This window comes from Astatotilapia calliptera, chromosome 20 (genome assembly GCF_900246225.1).
Source record: "Astatotilapia calliptera chromosome 20, fAstCal1.2, whole genome shotgun sequence".
Taxonomy (NCBI): domain Eukaryota; kingdom Metazoa; phylum Chordata; class Actinopteri; order Cichliformes; family Cichlidae; genus Astatotilapia; species Astatotilapia calliptera.
Window position 1 is genome coordinate 2,828,604 of NC_039321.1, and position 25,661 is coordinate 2,854,264.

Genomic DNA, 25,661 nt, shown 5'->3' on the forward strand with positions numbered 1-25,661 from the left:
GGGCAGTCCGTACCACGTGACTGATTCAGGGACTGGTTCACCGGTTCGCGCCAGATTCGAAATAAAATGGGCAGAAAAACAGCTGATTCCCCATCACACTGTGTTGTGGAATTGGATTACCTACGTGCTACATAGTTACTTGTGCATTTCTTCTTCGATGGAACCAGCAAGGAAGAGATTTTTTTATTTTTATTTTGTCTCTCCTAATAAAGTATGCACACAGTAATAAATATCACAAATGATAAACACCATAATATAAATAAACAACACTACACATCCTATAATCTGATTTCTGTCTTTTAGTTTATTAAACAATGAAGCACCAAACACTAGTTTGTGTCATTATCCAGATGTACATAAGCATGATTACACAGGTACTAGGAGCGGGTTTTGATTATCGATTAAAATCGATTCTAGCTTGGATAACGTGATATCGATTTCATTAAAATCCTGAATCGATTTTTAATATAAATATTACTACATTTCAACCACCACCAAACAGCTAAAACAGTAAATGAGAGGAGGTACACCGATTCTGCACAAAGACGTAAACACAAAGCTCGACCCGCCGACGGATCAGAATCAGTGAGATGTTGCCTTTCTCACCAGACAGCACGGACATGGTCGGGGCTGAAAGCCGACAGTTCACTGATTCTGATCCGTCGGCGGGTCCGTGCTTCGTGTTTACGCCTTTTTTGCGCTGATTCTGAAGCTGCAGGTTTTATTTCTCTTCAAACAATATTGACCGAACCAGCAGAAAAAGTAGATCCAAACTATGCTTCACATAAACATCGTCATGAATTTCCTCTTGCTTTTGCTGTTTTGCTTTCACCAGGATAAAATCACACTTCATGCACAGCGTTCTCTCTCACACACACACACTCTCTCTCTCTCTCTCTCTCGCTCTCTCTCTCTCTCTCTCTCTCTCTCACACACACACACACACACACACACACTCAAAAAAATAAGTCATTGGATGAACTCAATTGGACTGATGGCAGGTTTTCCACGTAATACATCTATTTTGGTCCAACCTAATCTACATACATCATGACAATTCAATTAAATTGAGTCAGTAGAACACAATTTCGTAAATACTGCTAAAATGAAAAAAAGTACATTAAAATGATGTGAAAGGTTTTGGTTGGTCCAACTGAATACAATGTCATTCACTTGAGCTAGATTTTCATTGCATTGAAATCATTATTTTGAGTTCAACTAAATCATAATTTTCATTACCAGAAAACTAATTTAATTATTAAAATAATGACAAAATGAATTTGTTTTTACAACTCAGGTTTATTCACTTGAATTAAAAGCAGAAACAGAATATTTTGTAAATAAACATACATGTCACATGGTCAAATCAACCTTAACAAAAATCAAAGTGCTCACAAAAAAGTGCTGACGTACATTTGTAATGAATGTCAAATCTGAATAGCACACACCTCTGTACTACTAGGCAATACTGAAAACAAACTGGAATCTGTAAAATCAGATTTCACTTCAGAATCATTGTATATATTTATAGTGACACTTGCAAATTCACAATGATAACCTACTAAACATTGCAATTCATACCATAGTATGGCAGTCACTGAAGATTTGAAACAACCCAACAATACATAAATACACACATATATACATACATATATATATATATATATATATATATATATATATATATATATATATATATATATATATATATATATATATGTGTGTGTGTGTGTGTGTGTGTGTGTGTGTGTGTGTTTTCATGACGAACATTTTTCTGTTACCAAGGGGGAGGTATTTTAATAAAAAAAAAAATCTTTCAACTTTACTTCTCCAATGTTTACATTTAAACATTTACAAGCTTATAAGAATGGGAAGACCAACTTTAAAACACTGGAAGACACAAAACTTGTCAACATTTTTCTATTACCTTTGCAGATCCCAAAATCAATCAAAAAGAAAATGGTGGTTACAACCATGAAACTTTTTCTGAGCTAAATCCCCAGTCTTTTCATCCATCTATAGTAGTACAGATTAAAGGTCACATCACTCACAACCGAACAGCCGACAAAAATAGACAACTTCCATTTGGCCAAAAAAAAGAAAGAAAAAAAGGTCACAGTTTGAACAAAAGATATAAAAAGGCCAAAATCAACTTTTGTGCTGGGTCTTGTTTGCCTAAGCAAACATCTTCATTTTCATTTGCTGCATCTTTGTACTGAGCCTTTGTCCATCCAGATTCATCAAAATCTTCTGACAGAACTCAAACGTGTACTTGTAGTCATTTGGATAGCTCAGATCAAGTGCATAAATCAGTCCAAAGAGGACGATGAATGCCATGATGACACTACCGAGGTTGTTCATAACTGTAGTACCTTCAATGACAACTCCAACATCCTCTGGCTCCTGAATCCCTTCTCTTCTGATGGTGTAAATGCCCATGACAGTTGCTGCAGTGGACCTCAACCGTTCATCCTCAGTGGAGGAGGTCTGAAAAACAGGTTGTTTCAGGTTTAAGGGCTCTGTCACTTGGTAGGGGACATATTATGCAAAACTCAGCTTTTGTATCCTTTTGTGCTGAAACATAGGTCTCTACCGCCTCTATAAACACTCCAAACATAAATAAAACCCGTCAATCTGTTTCCTATCAATAGTTTGAGTTCAGGTATTATGTACCTCCCTTTGGGAGGGGCTTGATATAGAGCAGCAGCTCCTCCAGTGTCTATCAGTGTGTGTGTGTGTGTGTGTGTGTGTGTGTGGGCTGGGTCAATTTCCCTTATTCCATCACAATTGGGAACCTTTTGAAACAGCTTGTTTTATGCACATTATTCCTGAAACCAGGAGATTGCTGTAATGGCAGTGACACTAGTTAGTGTCTTGATGCAATCTGCTGTGTTCCTTATAATGAAGACTTTTTACTAATTGGCATAATAAACTGAACTCCATTGGAGTGTTTACTTTCTGAAGTGCCTTGAGATGACTGTTGTTGTGATATACCGCTATATAAATAAACTGAATTGAAACACTGACAGAAAATGGATGAATGTTTTGTCCACATTTACTGTGTTTATAGAGGCAGTAGATACCTACATGGCAGCACCAAAAGAATGAACAATTGAATTTTTGTTGAAACTGTCCCCTTAAAAAGTGCTCTCCAGCGCAAGTTTCAACAATGACTATTAAGAATAATACATATTTCACAATTATATTGTCTCTTTTGAATATATGAGGATTTTGTGTGCGATGAACCTAACTCAAATTGAATCTAGAAAAGAAAGTGTGATAAGCGTACCAGATACTCCTTGAACAGTAGGTCTGGATCTTCATTAAAGTAGATCACCAGGCTTTTAAGAGTATGCTCCCTCTTTATGTCGATGTCATCATACATTAGTATGATGACATCGACATAAAGAGGGAGCATACAAGGGTGGAAAAAAAGGGTGAAAAAAATGGAATTGATTGATTGCATTTAATTGATGGGTTTATCATTAGTACCAACCAAACTACTGATCGCCATGATATCCTTGATCTTTTGGCCCTTTGCTCCTTTGCTCCCCTGAAAAATTTGCATCAGCTTGTCTGTTAAATTGTCCAGCTGAGCCAAGAACTTCGCCTGCAGGGGTTTTGTACTGATCTGCAGGAACTCTGCACCTGGAAATAAAACATACATAAATATAATAAACTAGAAGTTTAAATACAGACTGCTGAATCAACACACTGAAAGTTGCTAAACATTTGAACCATCAGTGAAGTTTGTCAAGACCTAAACTGTTTTTAGCTGAGTTTAGGAATATATCGCCACCTGTTGCTTTGGCATGTTCCTAGCAGCGTTTTCCTTCATTTTTGCGTTTACCTGTGGACGGGATTATTTTTTAAAACGAAAACGGAAAATCTCCGTTTTCAAAAATACCTGTGTAAGTGTGGACGTAGCCGAAATCTTTTATAATAATAAATAGGTTTGAACGTCATGGGAGTGCGCATTGTGCTGCCTGCAGTTACTCTTCCGGCCACATGGTTCGCTTTTGGTAGCACCCTCAGTAAACTATGTAGTGCTTTTAAAGACACCTCAAAACGATACTTTCTACTAGAAAATGGCATTATATGATAATAAACACAGAATACCATATTTTTAGATTATAAAAAGAAAACAGTAAGAAAGAAGTTAGCTATAGGACATCATCTTTCATTGAGCACAATGGCTAGCTGCTAATAAGCTAGCACACGCTCCGACTTAAAAGTTGGCAGCTACACAATTTCTCCTCTAAAACAAGGCACTTTTGAAAAGACCTGGCTATATTGTTGAAGAGAAAATCTCCGTCCCGGTTTCCCTCCAAGGCGTCACGCCTTGGAGGCAGAATTTTGTCCTTTCCTTATAAGATTCCTAATTATTCAAAGTAACACTCAGGTATGCCGTTCAGCTGGGTTAGTTACGACGTCGGGAGCAGCTTGGGAGAACAAGGAAACAGACTGCTTCAGGTTGCCTTCCCAAATCGACTCAAAGGTTTATTAAGTACACAACAGTTTATATAGAGGAAAAAAAGGTTCGTGTGTCAGCAGGTTCTCAGTTCAAACCAGTACAGACCAAATAAGGAAACGTCTTCCTTCCTTGTGAGCAAAGAAGTATCCTTTGTGTAGTTTATCAGTTCAGCTACAATTTATGATCATCCCAGCAAAATACACTCCTAGACATAGAATACAGAGTTCTTTCATTAGTGAATTCTGAAACAAACCACCTGGCTTTTTAACAAGCTCTTTTATAAAAGATAAGGAAGGGAGGATGGGAGTAAGGAAGTGGTCTCGTCTCTGTGGTATTTTCGACCTTGGGGTACCAGCCTGTGAGTCTTACACATCAATACATGGGTCAGAGAGAAAGAGAAAAACAACTAGTAAATGGGCCTTATTGAGTAACAGTTCTCCTGTATAATATTACTACGAAACAATATCCTGTAAATGCTAACCGTAGTATCAAAATATCACAACAATTGTCAAAAAAAATAGTATTCAAGCAGAGAAGAGAATGGTAGCACCACCAAAAGTTCAAAGAACAACTGTTACTTCTATGATAAATAGCATTGCCATAGATTTAGCTGATAAAGAAATACACAATTGGATATATGAAAAAATAATACTACTACTTTAATAATAATACTAAAAAATGATTAATACTAAAAATGATACTAAAAAATAAAACTACACCTTCAGCAGGTTGTTTGCACTGAATAAATGGCTCATATCAGCATGTGCTGACCACTCAGTGCATTTTATCAACAACTTTAATATTTTTTGGGAACGCAGGCAATGCTATTTATTATTATTTAACCCCCTAACCTGAAGGTGTAGTTTTATCCAAAAAGTACAGAGAGGCCAAGAGCAGCTGCATTCATTTAGGTGATCCTGAAAGAGCGCAAAATTTTCAAAGAAGGCGGACCGTTGTGTAACTCAATAACTTTGTGTTCTTGTAACAAAGACTGCTTTGAGAGAAAATAATTTAGGTTCACCACACGAATAATAATTGCAGTAACGCTGGAGTGCTACATTTGCGTTGAATGAGATTAAAAATAATGTTTAAGCTTAAAGAGGGGCTTGAATTTATTTCTTTGAGTTTACAAATACTTAAGTGCAAAAATGTGCTCCTCCTACCCCCAGTGCCCCAACAAACTCATTCATTTTGTGTTCAGAATCAGCCTCTGCTGGTTTTGAATAATTTTAGGTTTACACAAAGAAAATCAAATTAATTTGGTATTTTTTAATTGCATTTGTGAACAACTAACATAATTTGCATGTGTTCTTTGAAAGGAGGACCTGAATCTGTTTTTTGAGTGCACACAGTATACTTCAAGAACAGTTTCCCGTCTAAAAATCTGTTTTCTGCATTATTCGCATAAGACCTCCGTTGTTTGTCAGCCGCTGTTCTTTCCCATTTAAATACTTCCGAAAATAAAACCTAATTTCTGCCGTTCAATAGGCTACTAAAATAATTTAAACTTTTTAACTTTATGCAAAATTGCAAAACGCTAAGGTGTGTCTCTAATAAAACCTCTATTTGCTCTGCTTCAATTCAACTGCATCAGGTAATGTTCATTTGTTGATTAATGGTTTTCTTTCGGTTTTGATCTACTGCTGATCCGTTTTTCTGTTTTAGCCTCAGCTATGTTGACACAAAGGCATCTGCTGTGATGCTTACACATTAGATAAAGTCTCGAAAGTGTCAGCTTTCTTTTTATAGTTATACAAATATGCAAATGTACTGATCTATGATCTGAATTATACTATTGACTGACTGTCTGAGGCTGACAGTTACACAATCATACCAAAATGCTGTTCTGATACTTTCCGCTTTCTCTTTTGTATCACACATACTGAGACAATATTCGGGATGAATAACCAAGAAAACAATTTATTTATTCAGTTTAGAGGTTTATACATCATTATAATCACAGAGCCCGCTTCACTTGAATTGTCCACTTGATGGCGCAGTAGAGCAAATGAATCATCACAATGCTTCGAACCATGAGTCGACCAATTGGGTGGAAAGCTTCATTTCATCATGAGGCTTCATCTCACCATCACTAGTGTGGACGCTTCCTCACTTTGCTCTTTAAATGCTTTGCTTCTTTTATTGATTTTTATGCTGATTTATTCACTTTTTCCCCGTATCAGCTTACCTGCGATAGCTTCTGGACACTTATAGATCATCAGGACTAAAGTGTTTTTAACAGAAACAGCAACATTGTTATAGTTACCTTATCCTCAGCGCTCCGTGTGTCTGTGGCCTAGACACAGCTGAAGCCTGATTACAGCGTCTGGGCACCGAGCAGCCTAAATAGCCTGGAAAGGTGCTAACCGCTAGGCTAACTAGCAACAAGATGCCTTCCCTCTCCACAGATGCCTACCACAGCCTCCTGCAGAAGATTGCAGTACTGGAGACAAAAATTCATCGCTTAGAAGTAAACGTGGAGGTAAATGGACTGTGTGGAAATGAAACAACCTTGCCTTTGATTCAAAACAATGGCGATGAGCAAGCTAGTACACAGCTAAGGAGCACAGATAACATGACCAAGAAAGTAGACTTTGTGCACTATTATAAATCCTCAAGCGATAATCCCCCCTTGGACTGTCTTGGTGCAAAACCAAGACATAAATCATGTCTCCTGGAAGGGGGAGGACGTATCACAGGCAGGGCACAGCAAGCTGAAATCTCTGAAACCGACTGGCTTTCACTTCCTACGAGACAGAGAAGCTCTTCTACCCCTGTATACGAGAGGAAACAGGACTGGACAACCGTGAATAGGAAGGTTAACAACAAACCTTCAAAACAACTGAATGTGAAACTGCACAACAGATTTGCTCCACTATCAAAGGACCCTGGATCTATATCGGACAACCATCCATCTAAAAGTAGCAAAGTAAGGTCTGAAAATCTGTTGAAAAGTAAAAGGCCACAGGGAAAGCTCAAGGCTAGGCCTGAAACTCTGATTGTGGGTGACTCTGCCGTAAAGAATGTACAAAGGATGTGTGGTAAGAACACTAAAGTCCTCTGCTTTCCTAACGATATGGTCAACAACCTGAAGGAGAGAATTCTTCAAATTGCAGATGAATATCCAACTGTGACAAACATTGTCCTGCATACAGGGTCAAACGATGTGTCCAAACAACAGTCGGAGGTTCTGAAACGGGACTTTACTGGATTATTAAATACTGTAAACTCTCTGAATGCAGCTGTATTCATCAGTGGGCCTGTACCGCCGGTCAGAGGAGGAGACGAGAGATTCAGCAGGTTGTTTGCACTGAATAAATGGCTCATATCAGCATGTGCTGACCACTCAGTGCATTTTATCAACAACTTTAATATTTTTTGGGAACGCAGGCATCTGTTTAAAGCAAATGGATTTAATTTTAACAAGTCAGGGGTGAAACTGTTCACCTCCAACTTGTTTTATTCCATACGTCATCCATCTGTGCTTGGTGCCAAGGCTGAGATAAAAGAGGAGTTATCTCATAAAGAGGAACAAACAGTACTGCAAGAACAGACAAAGCCCAGCAGAAACCTTGAGGAGGAGCTCCATTTGCCCCCACCCGGGAAGAGCCTCAGAAAGGGGAGACATCTGAGGCAAGAAGAGGCAAGAAGAGGGGTCCCTATTTTCCTCCAACTCTCTCAACAACACCAACGACCAGGACCAGGATCTTCCCCAGTCCCCCAAACCCCTGACAGGCCATCACCCTCCTCCCCCTCCCTCTCTCCCTCCTCGCCACACCTGAAATTCACTGAGGAGATGATGGAGCGGGTCAATGCTGGGCTCAGATCTCCCCCCCAGCCCAATCCCTTTTTGTCCCCCATAAACCCCCCACCAGAGCCCCGCCCTCAACAAAGCAATCGAAGTCACATTGCCCAGCCTCGCCCCCCTTAGTTCCTCCTTACCACCTTCATGCTCTGTCTCCACAGTCTGATGTGTGATGTGTGGAGGGTCCGGGCTGCGAGGATTATGGCAGTGGTGACTTTTCCCAGGAGAAGCTGGGACCCTGTTTACTAGAAGGTTTTAACATTTCTGTACTTTTAGGTGACAGAAGGAGACATGTGGCCTGGTCAAAACACAGAGAGCTGCACTCTAAAAGATCTTTAAATATGGCAAACATACCTTGTGTGCCACAGACTGCTCCCAAACATGAGGGGACAAGTAATGCCTCTAAAACACTTAAGTTGGCTTTATTAAACATTAGATCTCTAGCTGGGAAAACATTTTTAATTAATGATTTAATCACTGAGCACAGCCTTGATTTTATGTTTCTAACTGAAACTTGGTTGGACCAAAGTAACAGTGGAGCTGTTCTCATCGAGACGACCCCTCCTAACTACAGTTTTATCAGTGAGGCCAGGGTGAGCAGGAGAGGAGGAGGGGGGTCGCTGTCTTATTTAATGAATCATTTCAATGTAAGCAGCTATCTCCTGGAAGTTTTCAGTCTTTTGAATATGTGGCTTTACAGCTGAAGGCCCCATCCAAAGTTCTGTTTCTTAATGTTTACAGGCCTCCCAAATACTGCACAGACTTTGTTAATGACCTCAGTGAACTGCTGTCTGTGATCTGTGTTGATTTCGACTGTGTAATTATTGTTGGGGATTTTAACACCCATGTGGACAACCCTCAGGACAAAGGGACTAAAGACCTGAGTAACACTCTGGGCAACTTTGGGCTGACTCAGCATGTAACAGAGGCCACATATAATAGAGGACACACTCTTGACCTACTGATCTCCAAGGGCCTGAGCATTTCAAACATTACTGTGTCTGATGTGGGTCTGTCTGATCATTACTGTGTTTTCTTTGAAAGTAAAATCTCAGCCCACACAAATATATCAACAGCAGTGATCACAAAACGGTGTATAACTGAAGACAGTAGTGATATCTTTAACCAGGTCTTCCCATTAACACCTGACCTGTCCAGGGGTTCAGTCAATGAGCTCGTCAATAGCTTCAATGCAAAAATGTTAAACGTAATGGACACTATTGCTCCCATTAAGGTGAAGGTTATCTCTGGAAGGAAAAAGTCTCCATGGAGAAACTCCACACTGGTGAAAAATGAAAAAAGAGAGTGTAGGAAAGCTGAGCGCAGATGGAGAAAAACAAACCTCCAGGTTCACTATGACATCTATAAAGAGAAACTTCACAATTATAATTTACAACTGAGGAGTGCAAGGAGGTCCTACTTCTCTGACATCATCACCAAAAACAGCCATAATGCTCGGGTCTTATTTTCTAAAGTTGACAGGCTAACAAACCCTCCTGTGTCAGTGGCAGCTGAACGTCATTCAACCATGGCCTGCAATGACTTTGCCAAATTCTTCACAGAAAACATTCAAAAGATTAGACAAGCAATTGGTACATCAGCAGCAGATCCAGACTATGTACTGTGTCCTCTGAAAAACTGTTTAAACACCATGAAACAGTTTCACCCTATTAACAGCAAAGACCTGGAGGACGTCTTAGGTCAACTGAACTCCTCCTCCTGCTGTTTAGATGTCCTGCCAACAAGTTTTTTCAAAAAGGTCTCAAAGACTTTGGAGTCAGACCTGTTACAGATCGTCAACTTTTCTTTAATATCAGGTGTGTTTCCAGAATCACTAAAAACTGCTGTAATCAAACCTATACTGAAAAAGGACGATCTTGACAAGACACAAATGAAAAACTACAGGCTGATCTCAAATTTTTTAGACAGAACCACAGCACTGAAACCGCGCTGACCAAAGTGTTCAATGACATATGTCTGAACACAGACAGTGGAAAAATGTCAGTCCTAGTTTTACTGGATCTCAGTGCAGCATTTGATACAGTTGACCACAACATATTACTCAAACGACTGGAGAACTGGGCAGGTCTTTCAGGAACTGTACTAAACTGGTTCAAAACATACGTAGAAAACAGGAAATACTTTGTATCAATAGGTAACTTCACATCTGAGCAGACAAGTATCACATGTGGAGTTCCCCAAGGTTCCATCTTGGGACCCCTTCTGTTTAACATCTACATGCTCCCACTGGCACAGATTATAAAGAACAACAAAATAAACTATCACAGCTATGCAGATGACACACAAATATATATCACAATGTCACCAGGAGACCGAGGCCCTGTACAGGCGCTTGGTAAATGCATTGAGGAAATCAATGACTGGTTGTGCCACAATTTTCTCCAGCTAAACAAAAACAAACTGAAGTAATAGTCTTTGGCGCCAAAGAAAAACGATTACAGGTCACCAGAGAACTTCAATCTATACATCTAAAAACCACAAACCAGGCGAGAAATTTGGGTGTAGTGATGGATGCAGACCTAAACTTAGAAAAACACATTAAGACAATAACAAAATCAGCTTACTATCACCTCAAGAATATATCAAGGATAAAAGATCTGATGTCTCAACAGGACCTGGAAAAACTAGTCCATGCATTCATCTTTAGTAGGCTTGATTACTGTAACAGCATCTTTACAGGTCTACCTAAAAAATCAGTCAGACAACTACAGCTCATTCAGAACTCTGCTGCTCGAGTCCTCACTAAGACCAAAAAAGTGGACCACATCAGTCCAGCTCTGAGGTCTTTACACTGGCTGCCTGTCCGTCAGAGGATAGACTTTAAAGTTCTGATGCTGGTCTATAAAGCTCTGAATGGTTTAGGACCAAAATACATCAGTGACCTCCTGACCCAGTATGAACCATCCAGATCCCTCAGGTCATCTGGATCCGGTCTTTTATCAGTTCCCAGAGTCAGAACCAGACACGGAGAAGCTGCATTCAGCTTTTATGCTCCTTATATCTGGAACAAACTCCCAGAAAGCCTCAGATCAGCTGAAACACTCAGTTTATTTAAATCCAGGTTGAAGACTCACCTATTCTCAGCTGCATTTGAATAAAGCACCAAATCCACACTTTAAGCTTAAATTTCAAAACTTACATTTAACTACTGATTTTATCTACTGTTCTGATTTTATCTGTTTTGATTTTATATACTGTTGTGTGTTTGTTTGTTTGTTAATTAGTTAGTTAGTTTATTTGCTTGTTTTAATCAATTTTAAATCATGCTTTTTATTTGTTTTTGTTTCTAATGTCTCTGTAAAGCACTTTGAATCACCTTGTTGTTGAATTGTGCTATACAAATAAACTTGCCTTGCCTGATAATGACTGATATTTCTTACTTAGTGTCCTTTGATATGCCAAAAAGATACATAAATGAATCTTTGTATAAAATGATTACCGATTTACTAAGAATTACACATTGATACATTCACTCACACATTAACAAAAGCAGATTTATTAATTGATAGGTTTGTAGCTTGAACCTATTCGCTGGAACGTTGAAGACAATATAATTACACGGCAAGCAATACACGAAGTAGGCAAAGTTCTCCATGTCACTCGTGCACGGGAGAGAACCGGACAAACGCAGTTCCTTCGCTTGACCCCAGTTGCTCTCGTCCGTTCTCCCGTAACACTGCTCTTTTATTGAGGTTACATGAATGTGCATAGGTTCATTAATATATGACGTCTACATACAAACAAAGAGTACCTTGCCTGTGTGTGTGTGTGTGTGTGTGTGTGTGTGTGTGTGTGTGTGTGTGTGTGTGTGTGTGTGTGTGTGTGTGGTACTGCTGATCAAAGGGTCCTATAACATGAAAGCACAAAGCAACCATCCTTGGTCAGGAAGAGGGTAGTCTCACCCTAGATAACACGGTGAGGAAGTCCAGCAGTTCATCTAAACAAAAAGCACTTAGACTAGAACAGACGTAGCTACGTTAATCCTACCATAAAGCAATAAAACAAGGTACGACCTCTTCCCATGCTCCCAGAGTGCTCTCTAATACACACAAAGTTTGCAGACTATCACTACACAATTGATTATACACCTCTAAGCATATATGGTTAAATATTTCTAAGCATAAATGACAATCAACAATACAAAACCTAACATTCCCCCCTTTTTGACCTTTATGCTAGAAAAGTTCCCAGTTATGAATACCTCATGTCTGACAGTTTCAATGCAAACATTTTTATACTCAGCATATGTCAAATCACCCTAAATTACTGTAAAAGTACACAGTTTGACAAATGTATTAGCAGTTATCCCATTCCTCATTGATCTCATCCAATGGCAAACTGCATCCTACAAGCAAACAAAGAAATTGTTAATTTAATAGTTAAAATAAGAAAATAACATTTTCAAAAACATCTCAGCTTGGTGGTGCTTCCTCCGGGTGTGCAAATCACATGTCTCTCTGCAGAGTGGTTTAAGTTCTGCAGGGTGTCATGAATGTCTCTTCCAGTTGTTTCCATCACTGTCCATAGGACCAGAGTTCAAATGTATGTAGAATAAACATTCAAACATACCAGTTGGTTTTATTGTTTGTCAACATGGGTCTCAGCTATCTCCAAAGCTGCAGACCTCTCAGCACTCTAGTTTTATGGCCTCTACCAACCCCCATTAAATCACTTCAGGCCTTCGTCCTGCGAGGGGGATATTTATGACTCCTCCATTGTCCACGCTCTGCAGAAAAACCCCTCTGTGGAAAGGGTGCTGGGTTCAGTTATCTTATTGCTGTTATGATCCCAGCAGCCTTCAGAGTGTCATCGTATGCACAGTACAGTGACACAGCATTAGGTGATGTTCATAGGAAACTGCTGTCATCACCACCATAGCTTCTGGTTCCTGTGCTTTCACAGAATCATGATGTCATCCTTAGACCCCGATGGAGCTTGGCACGCTCCCCTCATCCTTCAGGTGCCCGTCTGTTGTCCACAATCTCCTCTGTTGGCCTCTGGAAATCCCCCTTGGCACAGCTCTCATTCCAACGCAGTTTCATGGTCCTTGCTGTGGCTCCAAAGTCTGATCTCATGATGGGCCCCAACCAGCTCGACCTTTGACCTCAACCACTGCCTGGGCTGGCAGCTATGCCTGGAATGGTTCTTGCTTCTCACTGGGCCTCTGAAGATTTCTCAGGAGATCCCTTTCAGCAGACTGCTGCACCTGTATTCCCTTGCTAGGAGGAAAAACTTCTATTTGGAGAGCATGTCAACAATCATCAAACAACATTCTTTAGTTCAGTGAGCTTCACTTATAGGCCATCAAAGCCCCATCTGAACCTGGATGCACCACTTGCATAGGTTTAATACCTGTAAATGAACTGTTAATCACACAAATCACTGCAACAATCATAAAAAAACATTTTTTCATGTTAATCCTGGACCCCTCCTCTTGACGCATGGACACTCCCATGAGTCAACTCATCAAACCTAGAGTCCTGTCTTAAAGAAAAAGGTTAGCTAGATCATGTCCCAGGCAACATCAGGGCATCTCCTCCTCTGGAGCAGCACCACCCTGGACCTATAATCCTGCAATAAAAGATGTTAGTGTGTTTTGCATATTAAATTTGCTTAAAAACTGGCTCCGCCAGGAGCTTGTATACACACCATCATGGCCTGGAAAACAAGATCTGGAAGTGAAATCAAACTTCACACCTATAAACAATCATATCAAAAGAATAATAAAGCATTCAACATCAGCAAGACAAGTATCATGTGCAGGTTTTCTCAAATCAGTAAACTACAATTATTACCCTAATTTGCCTCAGACATGGATCATCCCATGTACTCAGTCAACATTAATGTAATCGGTGACTTCCCTTAAGCAAAGTCACTCCACTCATATATTACTATGGGCTCAAAAGTGGCCTGCTAATGAGCACCATATTAAACTATCCCATAAACACTGCATCTCTTATTTGTTTTTCCTCATGTCACTTGTCCGCTTCTGCTGAATCCTCCATATGCACTCTTAGAAAAAACAAACATTAGCAATACACATTGACCGTGGTCAGACGCAAGTCGACAGGTTCCAGAGGTGCCATAAAAACACCATAAAGTCAACCATCCATAACCTGTAAACACAGTTTCTTCACACATAAACCCAGAAATCCTGTAGTAGGAAAAACATCAACCAGTTGTCCTGGTATAAATCGCATCATCAATTCACATGAAGAACTGTAATGCTGTAGAAAATAAATGTAAATGTTAGCGCTGCGCAGATGTATACAAACTTTCTCACAGTGATCTCTGTGAGCAACACAAGGTAGTGAATAACACCCCTGGTAGATGCACAGACACAGAAAGTGGCATTTAAAAGGTTAAATCATCATGCAACCTCGAATGTTGCTGTCATCTTTCTGCTCCTGTAAAAGGAAACACACATAGATTCATCTGCACCTTTGTCAGGTGGGGTTAACTTCGCACAGTCGTGTTACATCAGTAAAGTCTTGACAGCTTTTGTCAGCTTTTACCAGTCAGTCAGTCAGTTTTTTTTTCTTACACTCACTCATTCATTCATACCTTCATTCTTTCTTTGCTGATAGTGGAACCTATCGTCGCATTTAGTTTCCACTCTCAGCTAAATGACACAAGCTCCTCATCTCAGGAGGGTAAATCATACCATTAGCATGGTTTATCATACCATCATACTAATTGGCAGGCTCAACTTCACAACAAAAGAAAAATTATCAGCTAGATTAACTCCAAACCAACCATCAGCTGCACAACACACAACATAACCCTAATGTCCTATTAGCTATGAGTTTAATCCCCAGGTCTGTGCTCTTCACTCATTTAGGCCACAGATTTTATTCAGTTTTCCTTTTTCCCTTCATCCTAAAACATGTGACATGTTGTCATGAACTTCACAAAAGACGTTTGTTCTGACGTATTCAGAGTTGTGTATCTAGGTATAGGATTCACTCGCACATCAAAATAGGAAACTCAGTGTTTTAGAGTCTCCACTCAACACACAACAAACTCCAAACATCTCATTCACTCGTGCTAAAATTCAGTCACCTTTCCTTAATCTAAGAACGATCAACTAATTTGCATATCAACTATTAACCCACTAAGATGACAGGACAACAGAAATGCACGTTCAAAATGTTATCACAAAAATAGAATTTCCCTCATACAGTAAATTACTTGTGCTGCATCAATCAAGCAGCAAGCATTTCCCAATTTACTATATCACCGACTAAATTTATTGTCTGATCACTGGTTGGTCAAACCAGAATCTTTTTTTTTTTTTTCCACAAAAGTTAAACTGTTGTCCTGCAACCTAGAGAGTTAATTGTCAGCATTGGATAAATTCAGTATTTGATAACAAGTGTCTGTTAAATTCACACTATTTTAAACACTGATGAGAGATAACAAGCTAATTTTCATTGCATGTGTGTTTGTGTTATTAGGCAGGTTTAATCAATGTCTGTGGAGCTGCATCTCCAGCAGGGCATGTTCTTAAAGCTGCCTTTCCTACACACTTCTCTGCTATTATTTGACCATTTCTTAACTAATGTGCTATGAGTCCACTGGACTTTGCGTCACACGAGGTGACTTGGACAAGATGATAAACAGACTCACATGCTTAAGATGTTGTCTAATCTTCATGAGCTCTCTTGTGTTTGTAAGTGTTAGTAGGGTTAATGCATGTTCTGCTTGTGTGTGTGATTTTGTATATGTTTCTTTTTTGCAGTGTTTCAGACTCCTTCACAATTTTCCAACTTAAGCAGTCAGTTTTGTTTTTCCCAGGTTTGCTAACCCAAATTTTGATTTCCCACATTTAACACCAGCACTCCTCTGTGTTCTACTTACTCTCACTCTGTTGTCCTCTCACTCTGTGTCCTCTCCCACTTCAACAGTCCAACAGCAGGCAGTTCTCCTTCAGCTTTGTCCTGTGTTTCACTGTCTCTTCTTGCCATTTTACTCCAAAGGTGGCAAATGTCAAACTCCAACAGTCTCCTCAGTTCTCCTCAAAAGTTTTCTTCACATGCACAGTGAAATTGTAGCTTGTTGGACACACAGTGCCATTCATCCATTCAGGCAGGATGATGGGTTTGCTTTTCTTCTCCGATGCTGTTTGTCCACATTGCTGCTGCTCGTTGGGACTCTTTGCTCAGGACTTTGCTGCTGTCTCTTTATCTGCCATGTTATTGCTCTTTGGAGCTGCATTCCTTGTCTTCAGGGAGGAGTGAGAGCTTGCTTGTGAGGTTGAGAGACACATTGGTGCTGTAGATAAGTCAGCCAGAAACTTGGCCTGAATGTTTCCAATGATGTTAAACTATAACTTTCTTCCGACCGCTGCATGTGGAAAATTGATTCAGGTCTGCTTTTCACCTGAAAGTGACAAACTAAGACATTTTCACTATTATCATCACTGCTCAATCAACACACATCTCTCTTTCTCTGTTTTTGTGAACAATCCTTTCTTAAAAGCAGAAAATGAGATTGTAGTTGTTCTTCGCTGATCAACACAAAACCTTTTTCCTATGATTTTTTTTCTTCATCTACAATATAAATTTTTATCTCTTTTTTACTCTTTTGTTTCTTTACAATAGCTGATGACCTGCAGAATCACCGCCGCTCTCACAATTAAAGGCAATTACTGTTACACAGCGCACAAAGACACCGTGACGTCAGACACATTCACACTCACTTTTTCATCTGCATAAATAAATCATATGGCTGATGATATGTGCCATGGTGATCCATAGGCATGATCACAAGTTTATTTAATTATTTTCAACCCAACAAAACAAATAAACAAAAACATGATGCTGATCCTATGAACACTCTACACACATGAGTCAAGATGCAGGAAAACTGCTCACGGAAACGCTGCACACTCCAGTTATCACAGTTATCATAGCTCTGTTTCCCTCTCTTTGAGTATTTCTCAGACAGCTCTCGATCTGATAATGTGTAGCTTGCTCATCAGCTCAGAAGAGACCGCAACGCAACCTCACACAGTGGTTGCGTGCTTTGCCCACAGTGGCAAAGACGTGCACTTTCATATTCAATTCAGCTTCTCCATCATGTACTTTTAGATGTTTCATACAGGGTTCAGCACATTAGTTGTTTTCACGGGTGTGCCCTATATCTCAACAATGGCTCATAACAGGACGACAGTCTTTCACACAGGTCAAGTGCCTCTATGCACATCATTAGTTTAAATATTTGCCTCTATCACTTCACCTCATATGTCATTGTACTGAATTTGAGCAACCACAAGCTTAATGCAGATTACCTTTAACAATTGGTTAAATTAATGGTCTGAAGCACAGGCTGTTGTTGGTCAGGGCAGTCTAAAGAATAAACATTTTGTGTCAGCAAGGGGTGGGGGAAAGCCATTCACCAGAGCATATCTTAAGTGCTGCTGATGTGGGCTGGCCTTCTCCACACGCTCTTCAAGGCTGATGTGTTTTCTGAAAACTTCTAATATTTGAATCTCTTCCATTTATAAGCCTGCGATTAACCGCATGGCTCAGGTCCGCGTGAAACCCGCGCAGCTAAGGAGCCGTCGCTCTCTTTTTTTTTTTTACTTAAATACTTTGTGCTGCCAGGAGCAAAGTCCAGCATATAAGGTCTGTCACCCTCTGACACACTCTTGGTTGCTTAGGAATTCATGATAACAACAACAGCTGCTGACGTCACAGACCACGTGTTCTGCTCCTTACACACTCACACAACAACAACAACAACGACAACAACACAAAATAAGCCTATCGTCCAGCACAATCTGGACCCCGCGGAACTTCTCAACATCCCACAAAGCGGCGGAGAACTCATCTCTCGCTCCACAAAGCAGCGAGGAACTCACTTCTCGCTCCACAAAGTATCGAAAAACTCACTTATCGCTCCACAAAGTAGCGAACTTCTCAACGCCTCACAAAGTGGCGGAGACTGCACAACCACATGGTTATAGAGTCGGGCTCTAGGGACTTACTTGGTGTTGCTTAGCGTGTAATATCAGCCTCGGATCCCGCCGATCGTCATTCATCATGCCAAGAGTGAACGAGACAACGATTCACTGATCCTGCTGTTCTGAACAGAACACAGAACTGCTGTTCTGCATAGGCCTGAACCCCCTCAGTGAGATCATTAACAAGACTGGCTACGGATACCGACTACGGAACGGAGCAGTTGTCAGCCACCTCCTGTACATGGATGACATCAAGCTGTATGCCAAGAGTGAACGAGACAACGATTCACTGATCCACACTACCAGGCTATACAGCAATGACATTGGAATGTCGTTCGGACTGGAGAAGTGTAGTCAGATGGTAACAAAGAAAGGGAAGGTAGTCAGAACTGAGGGGATTGAACTACCAGAAGGCAACATTGCAGACATAGAGGACAGTTACAAGTACCTGGGGATCCCGCAGGCGAATGGGAACCATGAAGAGGCCGCTAGAAAGGCTGCAACCACCAAGTACCTGCAGAGGGTCAGGCAAGTCCTGAGGAGTCAGCTGAATGGTAAGAACAAGATCCGAGCCATCAACACGTACGCCCTGCCCGTGATCAGGTACCCTGCTGGGGTAATAGGCTGGCCAAAGGAGGAGATAGAAGCCACTGACATAAAGACAAGAAAGCTCCTTACCATGCATGGAGGGTTTCACCCCAAGTCCAGCACCCTGAGGCTGTACGCTAAGCGGAAGGAAGGGGGCCGGGGACTGGTGAGTGTCAGCACCACAGTCCAGGATGAGACAACGAACCAAGAATACATTGGGAAGATGGCCCCAACTGACCGAGTGCTCAGTGAATACCTCAGGCAGCAGAAACCCAAGAAAGAGGAGGGAGACGAACCATCATGGAAGGACAGGCCCCTGCACGGTATGTACCACCGGCAGATAGAGGAGGTGGCTGATATCCAGAAATCCTACCAGTGGCTGGACAAAGCTGGACTGAAAGACAGCACAGAGGCACTAATCATGGCAGCACAAGAACAAGCTCTGAGTACAAGATCCATAGAGGCTGGGGTCTATCACACCAGGCAAGACCCCAGGTGCAGGCTGTGTAAAGATGCCCCAGAGACAATCCAGCACATAACAGCAGGGTGCAAGATGCTAGCAGGCAAGGCATACATGGAACGCCATAACCAAGTGGCCGGCATAGTGTACAGGAACATCTGTACCGAGTATAACCTGGAAGTCAAAATGGGAGATGCCCCAAAGGGTGGTGGAGAATGACCGAGCTAAGATCCTGTGGGACTTCCAGATACAGACGGACAAAATGGTGGTGGCTAACCAACCGGACATAGTGGTGGTAGACAAACAGAAGAAGACGGCCGTAGTGATCGATGTAGTGGTTCCGAATGACAGCAATATCAGGAAGAAGGAACACGAGAAGCTGGAGGAATACCAAGGGCTCAGAGAAGAGCTCGAGAGGATGTGGATGGTGAAGGTAACGGTGGTCCCCGTGGTAATCGGAGCACTAGGTGCGGTGACTCCCAAGCTAGGCGAGTGACTCCAGCAGATCCCGGGAATAACATCGGAGAGCTCTGTCCAGAAGACCGCAGTCCTGGGAACAGCTAAGATACTGCGCAGGACCCTCAAGCTCCCAGGCCTCTGGTAGAGGACCCGAGCTTGAAGGATAAACCGCCCGCAGGGGCGTGCTGGGTGTGTGTGTGTGTGTATAAACACGTACGTACGTACACGTAAACACGTACGTACGTACACGTAAACACGTACGTACGTACGTACACGTAAACACGTACGTACACACACGTAAATACGTACGTACGTACGTACACACACGTAAATACGTACGTACGTACACACACACACACACACACACACACACACACACACACACACACACACACACACACACACACACACACACACACACACACACACATAGTTTAGTATTAAGCTTTGCTTGTTCCATATTCAGTTTTTCAGCAAAACTTGTTTGAGTCCATAAGAAAAGATTCATTCTTATATCTGGAGGAAGTTTTTTTTTTCAATAAATATTAACGTTAGCCCGCGACTTTGTTCCAGTTTTGAATTTTGGCCCACTGTGTATTTGAGTTTGACACCCCTGATCTAGAGCATTCTTTTCCCAACTCTGTTCCTTGAGGATGCCCATCCTGCATATTTTTGATGATTCTCTGCTTCAGTGCACCCTGACATATTAACTGTGTCAGTGACAGACTTGTGCACAACTTGAAGAAATTAGGGTAAACATTATTTCAAATCAGTGTGGCAATGCAAGGAGACATCTAAAAAATGCAGGACAGAGGTCTTTGAGGAACAGGGTTGGGAAACACTGATCTAGAGTGCACCTAAAATCTGATCAGGTTAGAAAGCAATACCATAACAGTGCCAATTAAACAATCAAATAAAAGAAAAAAGAAAAACAACTGTACCAAATATAGAGGCATCTTTTCTTAAACTATATTAATTGATTTTAATTAATAATCACATGAACCCTTAAGATGAGACAGATAAACTTGTCACTGCAATACTGCCATGATAAATATGTAAGGAATTTGCATGTACTTACCAAAAAAACACCCAAAAAAACAAAAAAAAAACCAACAAAAAAAAAACACCGTTTCCTTGAATAAACAATAACACATAAGGGGAAGAAAATCTGCCAGAAAAGGAACACAAATACAAAAAATTAAAATGAGGACTTTAGAAAGACAATTACCGTTTCCAAGCCATTAGTGCATTACTTCATGATACTCCCTTGTAACAAAACAAATCTTACTTGTGCCTCTGTACAAACTACAGATGGTACGATACCACTTCTTTATGTCCGATACCGATATCATAAATTTGATTATCTGCCGATATGAATCCGATATAGTGTATTTTATAAAAAATAAAACTTTCTTTATAAATATTTTGCTGCATTTTGTATAAGTTCATACTCAGTTAAAAAAAAAAAAACATTAAAGCTATTCTGTTATACCTGTATGCAAAAAAATACACTGCACCCAAAATATTTTATACTTCAGCAATACTGATCAACCTAAAAAACTTACACCATCCTCCTTATTCAGGTATTCTAAACAGTACATAGAAATATTAAACAACCTAACAGTCAGGGCTCTGTGACCAAACAAAAAACAAACAAAAAAAACCAAACAAACAAACAAACAAAAAACAAAAAACAAACGAAAACAAGGAGCACCAGAGTCCAAAAACGCAGGAAAGCACATCAAAAACAAAACAAAACCAGAGCTCAACAAGAGTCCACAAAAAGTTGAGGGGGCCGACCGTGCACACGGCAACGGCGGCGGAGGCAAAACCAATCAGGAGGCCGACCACTTGGAAGGTAGTGGCAGCCACTGAGCAGGTCCGGAGGTCGGCCGCGATGCCAGCGGCGGCGACGAACGCTTTCCGGAGGCCGTCCCCGAAGGCCATGATGCCAACTTAGAGGCCCGGAAAATGGCCGGCAGAGGCGAGGCGGAACGGGTCGAGCTGGCTCTGATGGCGGTGTGGCAACCACAGGACCAGGCGTGGATGAAGACACGGAGGCTGGACCAGGCGTGGATGAAGACACGGAGGCTGGACCTGGCGGCAGCGGGACGGCTGCAGGCAGTGATGCGAATGGTGATGATGTAGAAGTCGCGGGGGATGACTCAGCAGACGACGGCTGAACAGACCTCCCCGGACCATCAGCAGATGTGAGGATGTGCTGGCTGGGTCCTCCCGGACCATCAGCAGATGTGAGGATGTGCTGGCTGGGTCCTCCAGGACCCTCAGTTAACGAGGCGTGGTGCTGGACGAGCTCCTCGGACCGTCCAGCAGACGTGACATGAGGCTGGACGGGCGACTCGGGCCACCCAGCTGGAGCAGATGCAGGACCAGAGGCAATTGGGACCCCTGGCTGAGGATGAAGATGAGTGGCTGACCGAGCAGATGACAATGCTAATGATTCCGCCACTAACTGAGCTACTGACTGGGTTATGGACTGTAACAAAGCTTGCAGAAAATCTGGTTGTGGTAGTGACTGAGCTATGGATAGCGGGGGTGAAGACTGAGCTATGGGTGACTGAACTTGAGATGAAAGTGATGGTGGTGGAGTTGGTGACTGGGCTACAGGTGGCTGCTGAGCATGTAACACTGGAGACTGAGCTGAAGGTGGGTGCTGATCAGCTGACTGAGCTGAAGGTGGCTGCTGATCAGCTGACTGAATAAACATAGCCCCAGAATAAAGAGTTCCAGATGAAACAGTCCTAACTCCTGGGTCCGAAGGAACATCAGGAGCACAGTCTCTTGAACCAGGAGGAAAATACACGTTCTCAGAACTAATACTGTTATTTTTCCAAACAGGAGCAACATGAGCTCTAGGGTTCACGAAGCTGGCATTCACAGCTTTGGGGGAAACAGTCTGTTTATCCCTAGGCACAAAAGGTGAATGAAGGGAGACTCTGTCACTCACCCTAGGTGGTTGCTTGAAAAGAATCCCAGGCTCCTGCTGGAGCTGTGAGTGCTGGCGGCGTGTTCGCTGCCTCCCTGTTGAAGAGGGAGCAGCGCTGGCGGAATGTGACGAGGGAGGACTCTGCTGTGGTTGCTCCTGCTGTGATGTGGAAATGCTGGGTGAGTCAGGCGGCACGATAATAATCCCTAACATCTTGTAAAAAGCTTGTGCAGGTGTAAGCTGATTGCTTGCGGTCTCATACTACTCCTCCCGGGACCGGCTGGAGCGTTTTCCGGGGGGAATAAGCAGGTACGTGGGCTGAAGAGTAGGCTTCTAGCAAGGAACGGCAGCACGGAGGCCCTCCAAGCGCTAGCCGGGTCCCGTCAAAACGGGAGCTGCGCTTCCTCAGTGAGTCCGCTGGATCCATTACTGGTCGCGTCGTTCTGTCAGGGCTCTGTGTGCAGGCGGATGGTGGAGATGTGGATCCAAGTGCAGGACTCTGAGACGGAAATATAACTGAAAACCACAGCTTTATTGCTGGCACCAACAAAACAGAAACCAAACATGAAAACACTAACTAGAACACACAGGCAGGATCTGAGGGTACGACGCGACACCGAGCATTGGAAAACACCGAGCATTGGAAAACACAGGGCTTAAATACACAGGGTAGTAATGAGGGAATGGGCAACAGAAGGGAGACACAGCTGGGGGAGATCAGGGCTAACGAGACAGGGGGGAACAAAGCTGCACACACTAACCTAAGACAACGGCTTCCACAATAAAACAGGAAACACTACTAAAAGGCACGAACAGAAAATAATACATGAAACCACAATTCCTAAAACATGGATAAACAGAAACATGAAACTCTAATAATAAACATCATCATCATCACAACAAGAGAATGAGAAAACAATCCAAAACACCAAGATAACTGAAACACAAAGTACCAGAGAAACATAAAGAATAATCCATGATGCCAAAGTAAACCAAAACATAATAAACTCAATTGCTGGGTCCAACGGACCCAGAACCATGACACTAACTAATAGTGTCACAGGCTGGGTCTCCGACCCAGCACTCTGAGTTTTCTTTGTATTTGTCTCATTTTGTTATGTGATCAGTTTTGTGTTATTTCGTATTTTCCTTTAGTTTAGGCAGTTATTGTTCTTGGTTTTCTATGTTTTGGGGTTTTGTAATTATTCATCACGTATTAGGTCTGTTAAGTTGTGTTGTCATGTTTTAGTATTTCCTGTTTTATTCTGGCAATGTCATGTGTTCTTTGTTTATTGTATTTAGCTTTCCTCTCCTGGTCCTGTCATTAGGTTTATGTCTGTCAGCTGTTTTTCCCCATGTGTCGCCACTTCCCCTGATCACCTCATGTCTGTATTTAAGCCTTTTGTTTTCTCCATGCCATTGTCGGTTCGTCTGTTTACATCACCGCAGTCATGGTTATAGTTTTCGTCTGTTTAATCTCACCTCAGTCATAGTTATAGTTTTTTGGTCTTAGTACCTTTAGTGTTTTGTTTCTTAGTGTCTTGCCAGTTTAGTGTTTTTGGTCTCTTGGTTTATTTCCTGCCGGCATCGCAATAAAGCTTCACCTTCTGTTAAAACCTTACTACTCCTCATCGTCATCTGCTTTTGGGTCCTGTTTCCACACACACACCGGCGCACCCCGCCGTGACAAATAGGGCTGCCAACTCCCAGCAAAAATATTAGGAAACCACCCTCTGCCTCATAATGCTTAATTGACGTAATCTAATTTAATGCACAGAAATCAATTATTTTTCTACAATAATTAGATTCAACGTTTTTCTTCGATACAGTTGCAGACAGCACAGATGGTACCTTCCCAAAGGAAAAAGTGCTATATGTACTACTATTACTAGGGTATATATTAGACTTAATATTTACTACATACAACAATGGATTTCTATACATTTAACCAAATCACCACTTTGGTTGTAAAATTCAGATAATTATTTATTAAAAGCTAGACATTTTAAATGAGAATAAGAAAGAAAATTATTTATTTGTGCCCCCCTTTCCCTGTTAATGTCCTACCTGGCCCCCTGGCAAAACTTTGCTACAGCCGCCCCTGCACAGTTACCAGCTGTCAGCTACATAGGAAAGAATCCTGGTGTTATTTGTCTCTCAGAAACAGTTCATAACTTCCCTTCAACTCATTCATGTCACCTAAAAGGTAAACCTGTTTCTCCATCACCTGTTCAGCTCTGATGATTCACCTTCATGTTTCCTTCTAACCACATATCCAAACCGACATCATGACCAGCAGCTATTACGGCTGTGGCTCCAGAAAACACAAGCAGATACTAGAAAGTAATATTAAAAAACAGCAACAGCTTATCAAGCTTAAACGTGCTGCTGTTGTTTATCTGCCGTTTTCCTCTTTCTAGCGCAAACTGGGCAATTAACAAACGAGAGAGATGGGACTCGCGACAGAAAAGCAGATCAGCTGCTAATTGATCAGTTTCATGATTGAAGTAGCAACAGGAGAGGGAGGGGGGAGAATGAGGGAAGAAGTTTTAGCTGTTCAGCGTAAAGACACCGAATAACTCCAGCTTTGTGTCTTTTTTCATTCTAGCTGAAGTACGAAACAAATCGCTTCCTTTCCCCCTCAATACAAAACCCCGACAGCCAGTCCAGCTGTGGCTCCATACATCGGTTGTTAAGCTCAACATGGAAATACTATGGAAACATACAGAGATGAACTTACACACTTGCTTTACTTCTCTGTGTTAGTTTTCTCTGAGATTAAATGCAGCGGTTTGGAAGCACGTAGCGAGGCTTCAAATGCTAAACCAGACCGCCAACAGGTCTCGCACTCGACAGCTCTATCACGTGAAGCAAATTCTTTTCTGAGGTAATTTCAGTCCTGACAAACCTCACTCTCAGTGCCTTTTGATCTCACATTTT

At 41.6% G+C, this 25,661-nt stretch overlaps 1 protein-coding gene across 1 annotated transcript; it reads right to left on the minus strand.

Moving 5' to 3' along the window:
• Window positions 1-2,175: 2,175 nt before the first annotated feature.
• LOC113013728 (uncharacterized) lies at window positions 2,176-21,721 on the minus strand. The gene is made up of 4 exons (XM_026154868.1): window positions 21,607-21,721; window positions 3,497-3,648; window positions 3,290-3,382; window positions 2,176-2,487 (listed from the first exon to the last, which is right to left on the minus strand). Exons 1-4 carry the CDS (start codon window positions 21,719-21,721, stop codon window positions 2,176-2,178), a joined length of 672 nt encoding a protein of 223 aa, XP_026010653.1.
• Between the last annotated feature and the right edge of the window lie 3,940 nt (window positions 21,722-25,661).

What these genes read in the sequence shown, in the direction of transcription:
- LOC113013728 (XM_026154868.1), bottom strand. Translation starts at nt 21,721, where the DNA reads ATGGCCTTCGGGGACGGCCTCCGGAAAGCGTTCGTCGCCGCCGCTGGC. An exon ending in TCATGGCGATCAGTAGTTTG is followed by an intron (nt 3,383 to 3,496) that starts GTTGGTACTAAT and finishes ATCATACTAATG; the next exon opens with TATGATGACATCGACATAAA. An exon ending in TACTGTTCAAGGAGTATCTG is followed by an intron (nt 2,488 to 3,289) that starts GTACGCTTATCA and finishes CCTGTTTTTCAG; the next exon opens with ACCTCCTCCACTGAGGATGA.